General features: G+C 36.0%; 5 protein-coding genes across 6 annotated transcripts; 2 read left to right on the top strand and 3 right to left on the bottom strand.

Annotated features, from left to right (window-relative positions):
* Positions 1-1,925: 1,925 nt before the first annotated feature.
* Positions 1,926-3,590, top strand: LOC147536330 (small ribosomal subunit protein mS86 (rPPR1)-like). Its single transcript, XM_086640440.1, has one exon. The coding sequence runs from the start codon at positions 1,926-1,928 to the stop codon at positions 3,003-3,005; it is 1,080 nt and encodes a 359-aa protein (XP_086496566.1). The 3' UTR covers positions 3,006-3,590.
* LOC147536329 (protein LHCP TRANSLOCATION DEFECT-like) lies at positions 3,584-7,007 on the top strand. The gene is made up of 2 exons (XM_086640441.1): positions 3,584-4,908; positions 6,579-7,007. The coding sequence occupies exons 1-2, from the start codon at positions 4,621-4,623 to the stop codon at positions 6,834-6,836; spliced, it is 546 nt and encodes a 181-aa protein (XP_086496567.1). The 5' UTR covers positions 3,584-4,620; the 3' UTR covers positions 6,837-7,007.
* Positions 7,008-7,470: 463 nt separating this feature from the next.
* On the bottom strand, positions 7,471-10,737 carry LOC147536328 (N6-mAMP deaminase-like). Its single transcript, XM_086640438.1, has 11 exons — positions 10,432-10,737; positions 10,229-10,299; positions 9,667-9,758; positions 9,522-9,581; positions 8,843-9,058; positions 8,646-8,722; positions 8,471-8,540; positions 8,275-8,391; positions 8,126-8,192; positions 7,919-8,023; positions 7,471-7,829 (listed from the first exon to the last, which is right to left on the bottom strand). The coding sequence occupies exons 1-11, from the start codon at positions 10,506-10,508 to the stop codon at positions 7,705-7,707; spliced, it is 1,077 nt and encodes a 358-aa protein (XP_086496564.1). The 5' UTR covers positions 10,509-10,737; the 3' UTR covers positions 7,471-7,704.
* Positions 10,738-12,221: 1,484 nt separating this feature from the next.
* Positions 12,222-14,082, bottom strand: LOC147536327 (large ribosomal subunit protein uL6c-like). The gene is made up of 3 exons (XM_086640435.1): positions 13,941-14,082; positions 13,202-13,510; positions 12,222-12,676 (listed from the first exon to the last, which is right to left on the bottom strand). Exons 1-3 carry the CDS (start codon positions 13,973-13,975, stop codon positions 12,340-12,342), a joined length of 681 nt encoding a protein of 226 aa, XP_086496561.1. The 5' UTR covers positions 13,976-14,082; the 3' UTR covers positions 12,222-12,339.
* Positions 14,083-14,692: 610 nt separating this feature from the next.
* On the bottom strand, positions 14,693-17,248 carry LOC147536326 (uncharacterized). Of its 2 annotated transcripts, XM_086640436.1 has the most exons (4): positions 17,093-17,248; positions 16,625-16,805; positions 15,103-15,229; positions 14,693-14,888 (listed from the first exon to the last, which is right to left on the bottom strand). In XM_086640436.1, the coding sequence occupies exons 2-4, from the start codon at positions 16,792-16,794 to the stop codon at positions 14,805-14,807; spliced, it is 381 nt and encodes a 126-aa protein (XP_086496562.1). In that variant the 5' UTR covers positions 16,795-16,805; positions 17,093-17,248; the 3' UTR covers positions 14,693-14,804. The 2 variants fall into 2 exon arrangements, with proteins under 2 accessions (XP_086496562.1, XP_086496563.1); XM_086640437.1 differs by lacking the exon at positions 17,093-17,248 and having other exon boundaries at positions 16,625-16,906.
* Positions 17,249-17,906: the final 658 nt, after the last annotated feature.

Raw genomic sequence — 17,906 nt, 5'->3', positions numbered from 1 at the left:
CTTTGCTATTTAACTTTCTATTTACATAAACAAAAATTAAAGACTCAAAGGATGAAGATTGGAGTTTGATATCCTTGGAAAGATGCTTTGTTGTCCAGTGGAGTAGATTCTTGTTTCCCATCAAAAAGTTGTTTAGATTGAGTGAGTCCCCTTCCAAAATGAACTTAGAAACTCCATGATTCCTTGTCCACAAAATTCTCATCAAAGCAGCTTCATTTTCGCTTTCATCTATTGATCTGTTGGAGGAGACTTTGGCCTCTCCTGCGAGCTGGGTACCTGTGCTATCATGAACCACAAAAGATACTTAAGAGATTTTGAATTATAAGAAGCATCATAACGAACCTATCCTTTTGACTTTTGGTTAAAAGGGTCTCTATCTCCCTTTTTTTTTTTAACTCCATGAGACACCACATGTGAATTATAGGTAGTAAATAAAATCCTTTCAAAAAATAAAATAGGTAGTAAATAAAATCATATGAGATAACTGATTAAGGGATTTTAAGATTTCGGCCGACCTTAAAGATCTAACAGCCAATCATATAATTTATTACCAACAATAACATAGCGATCAACCCGAATACGCGCAACTGGAAGTTCATTTGGAATCTCTCGACCATCCCTAGAATCAAGAACTTTATCTGGAAGGTCTGCAATGAAGCTCTCCCAGTGAGAGGCAGAATTGGTAAATATATAGGTAACAAGTATAATTGCCCTAATTGCAACATTACTGAATCTATAGAACATGCCCTATTACACTGTGCATTAGCTAAAAATATTTGGTTCTATTTTGACATCATCTCGGAGAATATCCCATCCGTATCGGACTGGATTTTCTCATGGGAAGATAATGGGAATCTTTGCTACACCAAAGGTAACATTCATCTATCTACAGTTCTTTGGGTGCTATGGAAAGTTAGGTGTGATCACTGCTTTCAGCACGAGATAAATGAGTTGCATTACATTATAAAAATGATAGAAAACTACCCGAACTTAAACAAAAAACCTAGTAATAAAGATAGAAATATAAACGCTTCAACTGATGAAAAATGGCAACCCCCACCTCATAATATGATAAAAATAAACGTTGACGCCTCATTTACTAATATTTCTTCTAATATGGGAATGAGCATGATTGCACACAATGATAAATCTATATTCATCGGAGCTCAAGTTAAATCTAGCAGAGCGAGAAACAGTGAAGAAAGTGAAGCCAAAGCCATCCTTTTGGGAATTGAATGGGCCAAAGAGATGAACCACCTTTCCATCATCATAGAAAGTGATAACATTAATCTTATAAATCATCTTCTCAATGGAACACATGCAGTTCAATGGCAATCTATCTTGCATATAAAGAAAATCAAATCTTACATTCAACAGTTCCAGATGATCAAATTTCAGTACACTGGGAGAAAGCTGAATCAGAATGCAGACAAATTAGCGAAATGGGCAAGGACGAATCAGCGGAATAAAGTGTGGAGGAATGTACCATGTATTTTAGTCAATAAGTATTGTAATAACGCTTTGATTTAATCTAATGCAATCTATTTCAACAAAAAAAAAATCATATAATTTATGATTTAAGACTATATATCTCATCTGAAATGTCCACCAACTAAAATCTAGTGGCTCAAGCGCCTATCATTGGATTTGAGAGTCTACTTACCTCATCCGATTCCGGTGACCATGTCGAATTTTTTTTCCCCACATCCCCCATGTGACGTTGGTAGTATTTTGTAGTGTCACACTGTTATTTTGGAAACCGATAGTTTTATTGCGGGACAAATACCATTTAACGTTACGGCTAAAACCCTAATCACGTTCACGAGCTTCATTTTAAATTTTTAACACTGTATCTCCTAAAACCCTATTCCATTTCTCTCCCCCAACCAAAAGATCAAAAAACAGCCACTCTTAAAACCCTAATAATGGCTCCCCTTTCCCGCATCCGTCTCAATTCTTTCATCAAGTCTCGTTATTTCTCATCAATTATTCATCGCGATTACTCAACACAACCTACTAAACAAAACCCCCAAGATTTGAATTCTCTCATCGACTGCGAAAATGAACCAGAAAAAATTCTCGATATCTGCCGAACTGCATTTCTCAATCCCAATCATCATCTCGATCGAACCTCTTTTTCAAATGCAATGTCTAAACTCAAAAATTACAAATCTTTTCATGGAATTCCTTCTTTTCTTGAAGAATTAAAATCTCACCCTGATCTTCGAAATGAACGATTTTTCTCTCATGTTATTAGTTTATATGGTCAATCTGGATTGATCGATCATTCTATCAAGACTTTTCAGCAAATGGAAGAAATGGGTATTTCTCGATCAACTAAAACCCTAAATTCTCTTCTTTTAGCTTGTGTTCTTGCAAAAAAATATGATGAGGTAACTAGGGTTTTTCTTGAATTCCCCAAACTTTACAATGTTAAGCCTGATCGTGATACTTATAATACTGTTATTATGGGTCTTTGTGAATCTGGTTCTTCTAGTTCTGTTTATCCAATTTTAGTTGAAATGGGAAAAAATAAGTGTAAACCAGATACTACTACTTTTAGAACTATACTTAGTGGATTTTTCAAGGAAGAGAAGTTGAATGATGTTGAGAAAGTGTTAGAAATTATGGAAAAACAAGATCTTGGTAATGTTGTTAGTATTTATAACCTTAAGATTAAGAGTTTATGTAGATTATCGAGATCGTCCGAGGCGAAATCTTTGTTTGAGGGAATGTTATCACAAGGAGTGAAACCTACTTCCAAAACTTATTGTCATCTTATTAGTGGGTTTTGTGAGGAGGGCAATTTAGAGGAAGCGAAGAAGATTTTCGATATTATGCCGAAGAAGAGTTGTGATCATTTTCCCACTCTGAAGATGCTTGTTGATGGTCTTGTAAGCGCTTCGAAGGTTGATGAAGCGCGAGAAGTGATTCGGGAAATAAAGAAGTTCACGAAGAATGATGCGTGGGAGGAGATCGAGAAAGCCCTTCCTCAAGAAGCTTGAAATGGTATCAGAGGGAGTGAAAGCTACTTCGAAAACTTATTGTCATCTTATTAGTGGGTTTTGTGAGGAGGGTAATTCAGAGGAAGCAAAGAGAATTCTTGTTATTATGCTGAACTCCAAAGATGCTTATTGGTGGTCTTGTTAGGTTGATGAAGCACGGGAACTTTAATAGGGAAGTAAAGAAGTTCACCAAAAACGCGGATTTGTCGAAGGAGATTTGAGGAAGGCCTTCCTTAATAAGAAGCTTAAAATGGTACGTTTAGTTTTATACTAGAGATAAGTACATGAAAAACTTATGGTATTGAAGATGCTCATTAACTTATGGTATTCATGAAAAACTTATGCAAATGTTTTTGTTTTTTCTTGAATGTGGTTAAAACCTACATAGAAATAAGATGAATGCAACAAGCTCTTTGATTGGCTTTATGTTCAAAGACAACCTAATTTCAATTTTTTTTTTCGATTTAGAATTTTAGATGTTATGTTTCGTGAGCTTGAAACATTTTAGAGTTTGTTATTGTTCTTATTGCATAGAAGAAAGAAGATAGGTCATCTTTCTATGAAGAAAAATGAGTTCATGCTTCACTTTCGGTGTTCTCTAACTTTCTAATATGAAATACTTGTTAGAGGACTACAGTTTCGCCATAGAAAGACAACCAATTTATTTTTTAAGGCTGGGTGCGAACACCGTCTAGGCCATCTTAATTTACTGCCAAATTACATATGCATACTTCGAAATTCAGCAGACCAGCTAGGGGCCCATGGTGATGGGAGCTGAAGGTTGGTAAAAAATGGGCATATTTTAAATCAAAATTGTGAGATATAAAGAAGGTTAATTTCATCATGGTTGTCTTGAGGAAACTGGAAAAGTGTTCGGGTGACAAAATTTGGTAGGGAGAGAAATAAAAAAATTCCCCAAACAAACCCCTTTCTTGGCGTCGTCGGCCGAGGTTGCCAGCAGATTGAAGACAATCGCATGAGTTCTGTCTCTCTCTGTCTCTCTCCTCGTTCTAGGGAGAGGAAGGAGAATGGTGGTGAAGTTTGATAGGGAGAGGAAGGAGAATGGTGGTGAAGTTTGATAGGGAGAGGAAGGAGAATGGTGGTGAAGGCCGGAATAGGAGGTGATGGTGGCGCCAGAGTTGATGGCGTACTTGAGATGAAAAAAAATATCCAAATTCACTACTCGATACGAGTCTACTGAAATTCAGTCCAATAGCCTATATTTGTGAATTTGGACTCAGTACCGAATTTACAGGAGGGACCCTTTTAACAAGAATGGGCCATATAAAACTTCCCTTCATCATATGTTACATGTGTTATTGACAACAAAATCTGGGGTGTGAAACCAAGTATGTTTTGAAAGTGAGGGTTAATGGCGAATATTACCAAATAGTTGTGGGTCATTGTCAAAATAACATTAAGGAGATGATTCCACGAATAGACGGTTAGGATGAACTGTTGAGTAATATAAAAAGGTGAGAGAAAAGCTTGTAATAAATCAGATGATAAAAATCTGTGGGGAGATGTTTGTATTTTGATAAGAAGATAACAAATCAAAATCTCTCCACTAGAGATTTTCTCTCTCTAGAAAAATTTCAACCCTAAAAAACCATTAATGATGGCGTCAATCCCTTGTTCATTTCATCTAACCCTCCTCCCTTCAAATTCTTCTTCTAATACTTCTTCATCTTCTGTGTTAGTAGTTCAGAAATGTACTAGTAATTCTCTGTTTTTAGGGATTCGAAAGAACATGGGATGCTTTAATTCTCCTAAAATTGGACCTTCAAATGGGTCAAGAACAAAATGTTGGTTTAAATTTGGAAAGAATGGTGTTGATGCTGAAGGAGCTGGAATCTATGGTAGCCAACGTCGTGAAGATTTTGATAGAGACGATGTCGAGCAAGTAAAATTCACTCACTCACTCTTTCTCTTATCCTGTGCTTTTGATTGATTTTAGGTTTTCACTTACTTGCCCTAATAATAGGTTCTTTAGTTCTTACCCTTATTATGAAATCTTGGGTTTTAGCAATGGGAGATGCTACAATTACTTATGGGTTTGAGGTTTAATTAATGTAATTGATGAAATTTATGGGGTTTCGAGAGCGTCTCAGATGGGACACTCGAACCCTAAAACTTAGAGTGCCACTTAGGATCTTTAGAGATTTTGTTAAAAACCTTCTCAAATGAGACTCTATTTGACACAACTTCATGATGATACGGAGCATTTATTATAGAGACACTCGAGAGACACTCTAACATTAGAGCATCTCCAAGGGGACACTCAATCTCTAACACTTAGAGTGCCACGTAGACTTTTTGGAGTTTTTGTTAAAAAATCATCTCCAATGGAACACTTTATTAGACACTCTAATATGAGGTGGACACATTTATTATAGAGTGTTTAGAGAGAGAAACTCTAAAATGAGAGTGTCTACTTGAGACGCTCTAAGTGTTACTTTTAAATTTCAACCAATAAAAAATCTTGCTTTTCAGCTACTTTTTATCTATTGAATTGAAGAAGGACATGTGTATTAAGTATAGACACTTTAGAGATCTCCATTGGAGACCAACAAAAATTAGAGTGTCTCTATATTGACATTTTGAAAAGAGAATCTCTATTGGCCCTTGACAACTAGGACTTTTAGAGTGTTTGTTAGAGTGTCCCATTGGAGATGCTCTTAGTCTCCAATGGGGCACTCTAATAAAGATTCCAAAGTCGTAATTGTCAAGTGTCAATGAAGATTCTCTTCCCTGAGTGCCAATATAGAGACACTCTAAATTTTTAGTCTCCAATAGAGATCTCTAAAATACCTATACTTAATGCACATGACACTCTTAACTTCATTAGAGAGAAAAATAGTTAAAAAGCAAGGACTAATTTTAGAGTGACACTTAGAGAGTCTCAAGAAGACACTCTAATTTTAGAGGGTCTCTCTTGAGAGTTTCTATATAAATGTTTCCACATCATCGTGGAATGTCAAATAGACATTGGAGATTTTTTTTTTTAATAAAATCTCTAAAAATCCTAAGTGACACTCTAAGTTTTAGAGTTTGAGTGTCCCATAGGAGATGCTCTTAGGTTGTGGATTAGGGTTTTTTTTAATGATTGTTTAGGAATTAAGGTTAGAATTTTAGGTTGTTGATGACCTTTGCATCATAATTGACACTCAAAAACTGAGGAAATGCTATTTGGCCCGGACAAAAAGTGACCCGCATGGCCCTTCAAGGCCATATTGCTAATTTTTATGTTTTAGACAATTTCAATATCAAGGTAATTTTGTACTTTTTGATTGGTACTCTCCTCCGGAACTTTTTTTTTCATTTATTTTTATTGTTTGTGCATAGATGTCGAAGTTTTCATGATTTCTCTTCTTCTGGTTGAGGCCTAATGAATGTGCTTAAGCACTTTGAAACTGTTTGTTCTTTATGCATCTACTTTTCCTCTTTTTGCACTCATCTAGTTGAGGCCTATCAAATTATCCGAGCATATTCTTTAGTCACGAGACAACAATCTTGAGACTCCGATGGCGAATGAATTCCTACTAACAAATATTTTTATCTTCAATTTTGCAGTACTTCAACTACATGGGGATGCTTGCAGTTGAAGGCTCATACGATAAGATGGACGCTCTTTTAAACCAAAATATTCATCCTGTGGATATACTATTATTGATGGCAGCCACTGAAGGTGATAAACCAAAAATTGAAGAATTAATGAGGGCTGGTGCTGATTACACTGTTAAAGATGCAGATGGAAGAACTGCCCTCGACAGAGCCGCCAGCAATGAAATTAAAGAGTTTATCGTCGGGTTTTCAGTTCAAAAAGCATGATTTATATTGATATGAGGCTAATCTCAGAGTTGTAACTTTGTGTTTCTTTTTTGCTTCATTTTACTGTTGTAATATAGGTTGATTTATGTAGTTTATAATACTCAATAGATTGCTTTGAGATGGTGTAGAATTGACCTAATCTTAACGGATGAACCAAATGCTTTCAATGGATGCCTCCACCTACTTGTCATTTAACCTAACAAAGATGTAGTAACCAAAAACATAGCAGTCACCATAACCAAGTCCATTCTCCTTGAATCAGATAAGAGGTAGGTTGTGCTTGTCTTTTTGTCAGTCAGATCTGAAATCCGACTCAATGCCCGAATACCTGATCTGATTGGATCAGAACGTACCGTTTTCTTTTCGACGAGATCTAATTTAACTCCAGTCATATTTCAAAGTATTTATCCTTTTGCTCTTCTGTTTTGGGATTTCTGACTCGGTCGACAGACTCGAGCAAATAGCTGACTTGGCATGATCTTTGGTCCATTTAAATCACATATAACAAGAACAAGTATGAATAAAGAAACCCTTGTTTGAATAGCTAATGAGCATCTAACCTAAACAAGTTAGACTAGACTACAGAGATAATCATAAACCATAATCTAGATAAGTAACAAGTTTAGACTAGAGCTAATCATAATCCATCATCTAGATAAATCGACCTCAAGCGAGTTAGATTCGGACAATAGGATAAAAGAACAAAGACAAACCCAAAAAAGCCTAGCCTAAAATCTAATAAGAATAATCGATAATGTGGGACTGTCTTGATCAATCAAATAAATGATTATGTACCACTATATTCTTGTTCTTTTTGTCATAGTGAGCATTATTTGCTATAAATGATCGTACAAATGACCAAACGTACTCATAGATTGATCTTCTTCTCAGCGGAATCGAATATCTCTCTGAGCTTTTTCTTCACGCCATCATCTACAAACACAAACTCGATCGCGGTCTTTGCTAGTTCAAACATTTCTTCTTTTCCAAGACCTAAGAAGTTCACCAAAATCGATTTTTCTGTAAACATTTTTAAGATTCAAATTCTTCTCCAAGAGAAGATGATAAAGAAAAAAACGTACCGAACGCAGTGGCAGCAAGATTATATTCGCGAGAAAGACTAGTAGAAAACATCCATGGATCATCGGTACACAACACCAGAGGATGCTTAGATTTGTAAAGATCGACTGCACTCATAAGAGTAACAAAACATAAGAAAACGGTTTCTTCTAGCTATTGGGCTTGTAAGTAGGAAACTAGTAATGTTGCGATAGAGGTGAAAATCTAACCAAAATGATGGTATTCTATCGAAGGGAAACATTCAGTCCGGATGTTCGACGTCAGACAAATCTCGACCTGCATATTTTTCAATACTAAATCAGCATCAACGTAAGATTTGGCGATTGAGCTTGTACGCACTCATTTTAGAATGTCTAACCGGTATTTTAGATGACTTCAATTTTTTCCATTCTTCTCCTAGTATAAAACAAGCATGGCCAATCCTCCCGGGAAGGAAATCTAACATTGAGTTGACTTCTTCGCTCCGGTTGGGTACCTAAATTTATCATTTCTTTTAGATCGGCAAACATTTCCAAGTTATAAAGATGAGCTAGTACAATCAAAACTTAAAATACCTCTCCGCAATGAAGAGTAACAGCGAGACCTTGTTCCTTGGCATACTTTAGCGCTGGCAAGAAGGTTGCCCTGACAAAAGGTATGAAAAAAAAAGGTGACATGAAACTTTAGTCTATTGACTAATTTTAACATATAACGGTTAAAGTTGCAACGATTCTTAGATATAGGAAATACCATTCTCCGATAATTGGATTTCCCGAAAGATCAATACCAACAACTCCTAAATCCCTCATTTCCAAAGCCAATTGAACCTGAAAAAAAAAAGAATCCAGGTTTGAGCTATTACATCCCAAGTCACTTGAAATTTTAATCTACATGAATGAAATGAAACTTCTGGTACCAATTTAAGAACTCAAACAGGAAATGCGTACAGTTTCCATTGCTGCTGCAGTTGTTTCACGACGATCAATACTAAGAAGAAGCCGAACATAAATCTTTTTCTTAGCACCATTAGACGGAGTTGGTGCTGAATTTTTTTGGGTGGTACCAGAAGGACTAAAATCAACATCAATTGTGTCAACAGACCTTAGCCCATCTATTACTGCTTCTATATACGAACGTTTTGTCATTCCTATAGCTGCATTTTTCTGTACAAATTCAATAAATACGAAAACAAGTACCCTTTATAATCAAACTAGAACAAGGTAATGAAAAAATTACTCCTAATTGTTAAGTTTGTGGTCATCCAACTAAAAACAAATTCGAAATGAGTGGAGACTGGAGAGGTCCTAGACACCTTGGTTACGAGAGTACCCTCTGTGCACTTAGGTCTATTCTCAGACGCCCCTCACGTTTGGGCGTTCTATCCTCACATACCCCTCGTGTATGGGGTTCTATTGAGCCTAACACGCGTGTTTTCTGTCAGGTCAGTTGAAACACATGTGTTTGTTGGGCCTAGCTCTGACCCCAGATTAAGATAGTGATCGTCCATCATCCAACTGAAAAATCAATCGCTAATGAACGGAGACAATCTAAATATCATCGTCTAGGTTATGGGAGTATCCTTTGTCCATGTGGGGCTTTTATTATACTAATAATACATGATTATACCTTTGGAGTAGTTCGAAGCTCTACATAAACAATATTTTCAGCAACAAAATCTTCAATAACCTGTTTCAAGATCGAACTATGAGCCACATTATATGCTACCCGACTCAAAACTTCCAAAATAATTCCAGTGAGAAAGAGAGATTACTTCTTTGGTAATTCTTGTAACAGTTTTGTGATCAGTAGTAAGTAGATGAATCAAATCAAACAATTTGAAACATTCGACCAAAGAACGATCATCTGTTGCACGCAAGGGGAATAAAAAACTCATCTTTCGAGAGAAACCAACAATTCAACCAAACAATCATTAATGAATTGTATTATATTGTATCATATACTTATCTTTCAGGCAACGTTTGACCTGCAGGAATGGAATGTGATTAACAAGAACCGCACTCAGAGAAGGAATGGGATTCCTCTTAAAGGGGAATCCTAAACCCCAAGGATAGGATGGTCGGATTTGGGATTCCCATTCTCTTGGAATTGTCAGTCAAATAATCTAAGGACAAAATCAATTTCTACCTAATCCTGACTAAACCAAATGATATATACTAGGAATCACATTGCAGGATTGTTATTCTAATCTCATTCGGTTCCCCGGGCCAAACATGGCCTTAGAGTATCTTCTTTTCTTTTCTAGGGGTTAGGGTTTTTCCAATTAGATCCATGAATTGAAATACAAAGTGGGGAGTTGAATTTTTTTAACTTACCTTTCAAAATTACACTCTCTACATCTTCAAATATCACTCCATCCTTTTCTCCAAAAGCTCTAGCAAGTTCTCTATAGATAAATAAAGTAGTAAAGTTTGAAACTTGTAAAGAGAATCAAGACATGGGTTTTTGTTTTTTAGATTGCCAAACTCAAAATCAAAGAGAAATTTTTGTAAAAGAAGCAAAAAAAAAATGAACTTACAATAGTGTAGAATCTCTAATGGATCCATTGAGATGAGCATGTAATTCAATTTTTGGTTGTGATAAACACCATTCCATAGCTCTCTCTATCTATCTACTTTCTACTTTCTCTCTCTCTCTCTATGAGTGTTGTTTGATGATGAGGTTATGATAATGAGGAAATCTCTAGTGTCAAATCTATCTAGTCTGAATGAGAAAATCTATTCTTGTTTTTAGAGTTTGTCATGTCAATTTTCTGTTTTTTTAAAGTTTGGAATCTTGTCAGACTTTGATCTAAACAAGTTATCCCTTGCCACATCAACCAAGTAACTAGTAAAAAAAGATAATGCTAATGACATATGAGATTTTGCTATGGGCAGGGAAGACTTGTAAAAAAAAAAGTCAATGTCCTATTTGTCTTGATTTTTTTTGGTACAACTATTTGTCTTGATTATGTTAGTGCATCTCGAATCAGACATTCCAATGTGAAAAATTAGGGGGGAGTGTACACCGAATCGACCAAATTGGTTTATTTTTCTTCCGGGAACCAACCATTGTTTGCTTTTGCTTGGCTCGGATTAGTTGGAAGATCGATCAGTTGAAATTTATTTTGATTAACTTCGTTTTTATGTTTGAAAACTGTTGTGACGAACAACAAGAAGAAAAAACAATAATGAACATAAACAATACGAAAAATAGAGCGATAATTATCACTATGAGTTTTTTCTGAAACCCTCTCTTCGAGAGAGAGAGAGAGAGAGAGAGATTACTGAAACGTGGAGAGATGAGAGGTAGAGATGAGAGGTAATGAAATGTAGACTGTTAGTGGTAGTTGGTGGTGGTGGTGGTTGGGAGCCCTAAATTTTTTTTTTGGAAGACAGACTACTGTCTACGTACGTCGTGATATTTGGTATTTGATACATCATAGATGTGATAAGCTCGATAACCGCCCACTCAAATACTAACAAGACCGGGCCTATAGCCCAACAAGAGCTCTAAAATTTATTTGTCTCGACAATTTGATGACCTTGTATTGTTAATATAACTTTGCACCCTAAAACGATGGATATCGGTATCCTCACAATTTATTTGGTAAAATTCCCTGATCAATGTAAGACTATTCTCGCAAATGTTCTGAACAATTATGGGTAGAAACACTTTTTTCTACTCATTGAAGGTTCCTATTGTTCCTTTTTTAAGGGGCTTCTAATTTGATTCTGGACAATGTTGGATCAAAACATAACATCATTACAGACTACCTTGGTATCAAATGAACTTGCTTTCAATTTATAAGTTCCTTTTGTTTATATAGACGCTAGGCTCTAACCTTGTACCAAGGAGCATAGTTTCTTCTCTCGGCTAGAGAAATACGATATTTTTTTCATTAACATATGTTATCAAGAAACAATTGTTATTTTCGTTATGACAACCTTACCGAATTGGGACTAGTCCCAACTATAAAAATCTCACCCAAAGACCCAACTCAGATAAAGAAGCCACCCACTAGAACAGAACAAAAATGACTCATTGAAACCCTTAACTTGGTGATCACATTCCTTTCCCGCCCGCCAAACATGCCCATAGAGGCAATGGCTCATTGGTCACCAATGAAGACAATGACTTTCTTTGGGACTGGAGCAAGAAGAAAATCTGTTTTCTGTTGAAATAACAGTGAAAGAGAACAATAATCGTAAATGAAAAGAATAGCAGTCCATACGAGTTATCGTTATAACGTTCCATCAGTGACTATTTTATAGATGGAGCCTTGGAGGCCTTCGTGTTTAGTCACATTAAGTAGAACTGTATAGCAAATGAGAATAAATTCATTTCATAGATGAAATAGTTCGGTTCTAACAAGCAATCAAAATACATTCAATACATTCGATGAAAACTAGGGTTAAAAAGATACAAGAAACAGATATTACCCATTCTACTTCTTCTTTCCAGCTTTTCCTTCCTTTCTTCTAACAATTTCGTCCGCGTATTTGACTCCCTTTCCTTTGTATGGTTCCGGAGGCCTCCATTTTCTAATTGAAGCGGCAAATTGACCGATAGCACACTTATCATATCCACTAACTGTAATTCTAGTGTTTTCTTCTACCTTCACTTGGATACCGTCGGGAATTTCCATCTTTACCGGGTGAGAGAACCCAAGATTTAATATCAAGTCTTTGTTTTCTAACATAGCACGATATCCAACTCCTATTAATTGAAGTTTCTTCTCAAATCCTTTAGATACACCCACCACCATATTATCAGTAAGAGTCCTGCATCAAATCAAAATCGTCACATAAGAGTTCCACCCGCCTTATAACTTAGGAGATTTACCTACTTCATCCAATGTATACTTCGATTCTACCACTTAAACAGGGTGGAAGTATGTAAATAAAAGATGAATATCAACATAGAAAGCCGAAGTCCAAAAGCAAATGTTAGTGTTTTAAACCTTTCGGCTCTACTAGCTTTTTTCATGTCTATTGAAGCTCAATTTTCAAATTTTAAAACCCTCTTCCCTCCAAATCTACTGAAATTTGGAAAGTTTGGTTAAGTCTTTTCAGCGTACTTTTTGACCCAAGTATCGTGTACTATATTTTAACAATGGTTTTCTATGATAATTCTAAAGCTACCTAAGAATAGCATAGTTTATCCCATCTTCGGGAAAATGAGTGACTAAAAAGTTCGCCATTAATAAGATAAGGGCAAAATACACGCGCTAAAATCATTTTGAAAGTGAAATTACGAACAACCTATTTCATCCGACCGATGTACATAAATGGAGGAAAGACGATTACCTGAAAAGCCCGTGCATCTGGTTAGCTCGTCTAGTATCCATTGCTTTACTAACTCTAAGTTGACCAGATTCTACTTTCTCGACTTTCACCTCACGGGGGTAAGTCCTTGAAAGCTCCCCAAGAGGACCCTTTACTTTCAAGTCCTGGCCCTCCAATAAGATCGTGACATTCGATGGTACCTCAATTGGGTTCTTTCCAATTCTTGATTCCTTGCACTCTATCCCTTTCCTCAAAAAACCAACACGAGAAACGGGAACACTAGCTACCCGCATTTCGCTTAGCTCCCCAAAAAACCCAGATCTCAAATTGCTGAAACACAAGAAAGAAACTCATCTAAGACATCAACCCTTGAACTACCCATTTCCCCTAAGATTGGGAAAAACATTATAGCAACAAGAATTAAGTTATTTCACTCAGACATTATATCAAGTACTTCATAGGCAAGTCAGAAAATCATTACATTAATGAAAACCCCAACCCCAATTGCTCCCAACTTTTAACCTTTCCTAGCAATTACTCCCATACCCATTTTAGATTCCATTGTTTAACCTTTAAAAATGAGGGTTTTTTTTTCAGAAAATACTAATCATAATTGAAGCAAATTTCACTGTTCTGCCATTAAAACTGTAAATTCATAAGCAAAATCATCTTCAAATACAAGAAAAATAATAACAAAGTAAAACCCAAGTTGAGATTGTCCTCTAACATTAGGGAAAGATAGGAGTAGAAGAAAATTTACCAGGAGGAGAAAGAAGTGGTGACTGAAGAAGCCATGGTTGGTTGAGCGAGGTAAGCTAACAGCTAACTAAAGAGAAGCCTTTCTTAGTTTGCTCAACTTTATCCATATCTACTTCTTACTTCAATTACCAGTACTACCCTTGTCTTTTTCATTATCCCAATATTCCCAAAGAAAAAGATGTTGCCATTTTTTTTTTTCTTACACCTAGTGTTTGTGTAACACTCCAAGTCTTAGCAATTAGCGGTGTTGTCCCCACTTTAGACACACAGATATTGCTTCTGGCGAAGACTCCACGAGCCACTTTAAAGGCTTTGATATTTACTAAGGTTGAGCGCACACATATAATTCAGGCTCCTGATTCTCCAATCAATGTGAGACTACCAAAATCTCCCACGTTTGGAGACGAACTGTCCTCCGCTATGCTACCATCTATAATGGTCCAAGTCATAGAGTTATCGATATTGTCTTTACATGAGACACCCGGGCCCGAAACCAACAAATAAGGAGTTCTATTCTTGGAGAAGGTTACACGAGCCCACCCAAAAGAGATACTAAATAAGCTTTGACCATGGGCATATAGCCAGATTCTGTACACTTCCCCATGTGGTCACATCTTCAAAGTCCCAAATTTATAGCATACCAAGCAGGTGTTGAGTATCACCCATCACTTCTAGATGTACTGAGACATCTGGTTTTATTATTACAAGAAAGAGAAAATGAAAAACTACTCCATTTTATATACAGATAACTCAGAGACCAAAAATGAAGATCAACTTTATTTTGGAGACACAAGTACTTGTACAGATTCTCATTGAGTTACAAAAAGGAACAAAATCTGTTTCTAGCGAGAGACAGAGAGAGATCTTAGTTCTGGTTTGCCTTGATTTCATTTGGTTTTGGAATTTTCTTATACTCATAGTTGTCTATGTCAACTTTCTCTTTGAATGCCTGCAAAAAAAAAAACAAGAACAATAAGCTACAGTTTTCTATATTCTTCGCCATATAATCAAGAAAGACGAACGATGAAAAATAACGGGGAAACTTGTTCTCTTTGCTCATTAAATTCTTGATCATTCATATCAAATGTCTCGGCGATACAACTAGTTTAAGTTTGTAAGATTTGTAGTCCAATATGAAACTAGTTTGAGAAAAAAAACGATACCTTGAGCTCATCTTCAAGTGAAATCTTCTTCGGCTTGTACAAGTTCACAGGTCCTGTTCTAGATAAAGCTTCTCTAGTCTCAATTATCTCCCATTCATGATCATCTTTCACCTTAGCCACGTCTTTGCTGAAATATGGAAGTTCCAAAGATATCAGAAAAGAAGAAAGTTGAGATGGGTTATTAATCTCCAAACGACGAATTAAATCTATATTATATTTCTTAGCTCTAACTTCTTGAAATAAGAAGACAACAATTACAGGAAATAAAGCAAATATCTGAAGATGTGATGTAGATACTAGAAACAAGCACTAGCATTAACCTTGTAGATCTCATGCGTGTTTAGAACATTGTACATCGGAACTATTAGAGCTAAAGATAGCATACAATGTCTAGACCCAGGAGAATCTTGAAACTATGAAATCGATAAGTATCAAACACGACTTCATCCTCCCCAGATTTTGATTGTTGTTAGTCTCTACATCAAATGTCTTTTATCTCATTGAGCCTTTGCATATTATTTCTTGTTCATTTCTCGTTCCTTATAATGCGACTTATTTTTTTTCCCTATAAGATGGTGTAGTAAAAAGATTTTTTATACATATGTTTTCATAGGGAGCCCAAGCCTAAATCAACATTGGCATGTAGTTTTGACTACGATCAACAGACAATTGAGTCTTCGGCCCAACTTCTTGTGAGAATGGCCTCAAATACAGCTGATTTTACGTACTTCTCAACCACAGCTGTGCGAGAACCATCCTACTTCATAAGATACCAAGTCAATGTTTAGTTGTGTGAACGAGTGAAAAATTTCATCAGGATTACTCGTAAGGAGAATCTCTAATGGATCACAGGAATTACTTTTCGTTTCTCTTAAGACCTAAACCTTGAATCTTGGAGGAGCATGGCATATGGTATGTATGAGTTTATACCGAAATAACCAAGTCGTTTTTTTTTCCCAAATGATCATCTCCCCTTTTACCCATAATAAGATTTCTTCCAACCGAGATATCACTTCACTTTTAAGTCTAAATTTCGTCTTAGAACAGAAAACATTTAGCAGAAAGAAAACGGGCAATGTAGTAAACAACTCATTTTTAAGCAAATATGCCTATCCAACACAACATTAGTAGTCGATGTGGTGATATATCCTAACATCGTGTATCGGCTGATGCAAATATGATAACAATAAATATGGTTTGTGAAAATCCGCTGCTCCGGCTTTAATCTAGAGATGACCAAGACCAACATGATAGATTGATAGCTACTTGTGAACCCTAAATTATATATAGGCTTTAATCTAGATATGACAAATACACAACCTAAGTAATCGATATGGTGATTTATCCTATACATTGTATATCGGCTAATGCATATACGATAACAATAAACATGGCTTGTATGGGTCCGCCACTCCGGCTGGAATCTAGAGATGACTAAGACCAACATGATAGATTAATAGCTATTGAAACTTGAAATATGAACCCTAAATTTCGAAGAAAACAAATAAGGAAGAACACAAACCTGCCTTGCAATAGATGACCAAGACCAAGAGATCCAAAAACAGTGAGTGAAATGAGAGGAAGTCCATATCTAACAAATGGGTATTTCCTTCCCCATCTTTTAAATTCAGAAGCTGAACGCCCTATCCTCTCAGTAGTAGCTCCTAAATTCATTGTGTTTTTAGTCGCCATTAATCAAAATCCTGAATACCCATTTCAATAATTTCATTTTATGATTGATGCAACAATAAAATCAATAGAAATTTGTCTAGTTCAATGACTATCCTAAATGATATCATCTCAAGAACCCTAGATATTCAAAGCTAGAACATAAAATTGATTGTCGTTCAATTATTATTTATAATTCTATTAATCACGGGATAAACATAAACTGCTGTAGAAGTTTGAACTTGAATAAGAGAAAACCCTAGATAGTTCAACAAAAAAAAAAAAAGAGAAAACCCTAGATTTGATTGAAAAGAAGTACTACCTTATTCGATTGATTCCTCTAATAGAGTTCTTAGAGAGAGAGAGAGAGAGAGAGAGAAGAAGGTGACCCAAAATGGCTGGAATTTTTTGGGAAGTTATATGAGCACCCATTCAAACAGCCCCAAGTCCCAATTATAGTGATTTTGCAATTCACCCCATTTTCGAAATATGACTAGTTTTTAACCCCTAATTGTATTTTTCCGTTAAATATCAGTTTAGTGGTGCGTGTGCCAATGGAATTCATTATAACCATCACTGCACCATCACCACTGTCACCATCCACCATGGTCACAACCATCTGAATCTTCTTTCTTCTATCAAGATGACAGACCATAAAGTAGAGATCCGAACCTCAAACTTAATCTTTCAAAATCCTAAAAAAGATCTAGGAAAAAACCCAAGGGGTTTCTGAATCCTTTGGCCTTCATCTTCTTTTTTAGTTTCATCTACTTATTTTTCTCTTACTGCGAATTTGTTTGGGGGGTTCAGCTTTAGCAAAGCCAAAGGCTTCTTCTAAGTGAGTACACCAAGTAATCAGGTAATTTGAGGTCTCCTTGTAATGTCTCATTTCACATGAAACATTTCACTAATTAGAGTAGGCTCAACCCATCTTTCAACAAAAGAAGAAATAGGCTCAGCCCATGTCAATGAATCTCTCTATTTGGTCTAGGGAGAGCCATGCATATTGTCTTCAAAGAAAGAAAAAAGATAGTAGGAAAATTCTAGGCAAAATCCGATGTGGCTTCCGAGCTTTCAATGATTCATGTTCACTTCCTTCAATCATGGGAAGCCAGGCAGAATTTTTGAGAAAATTC

Source organism: Eschscholzia californica, unplaced genomic scaffold, assembly GCF_041429995.1.
Source record: "Eschscholzia californica isolate CP2 unplaced genomic scaffold, dmEscCali1.0.p SCAF_5, whole genome shotgun sequence".
Lineage (NCBI taxonomy): Eukaryota > Viridiplantae > Streptophyta > Magnoliopsida > Ranunculales > Papaveraceae > Eschscholzia > Eschscholzia californica.
Note: the sequence above shows the minus strand (reverse complement) of the source record. Positions and strands in the feature narration are given on the sequence as shown.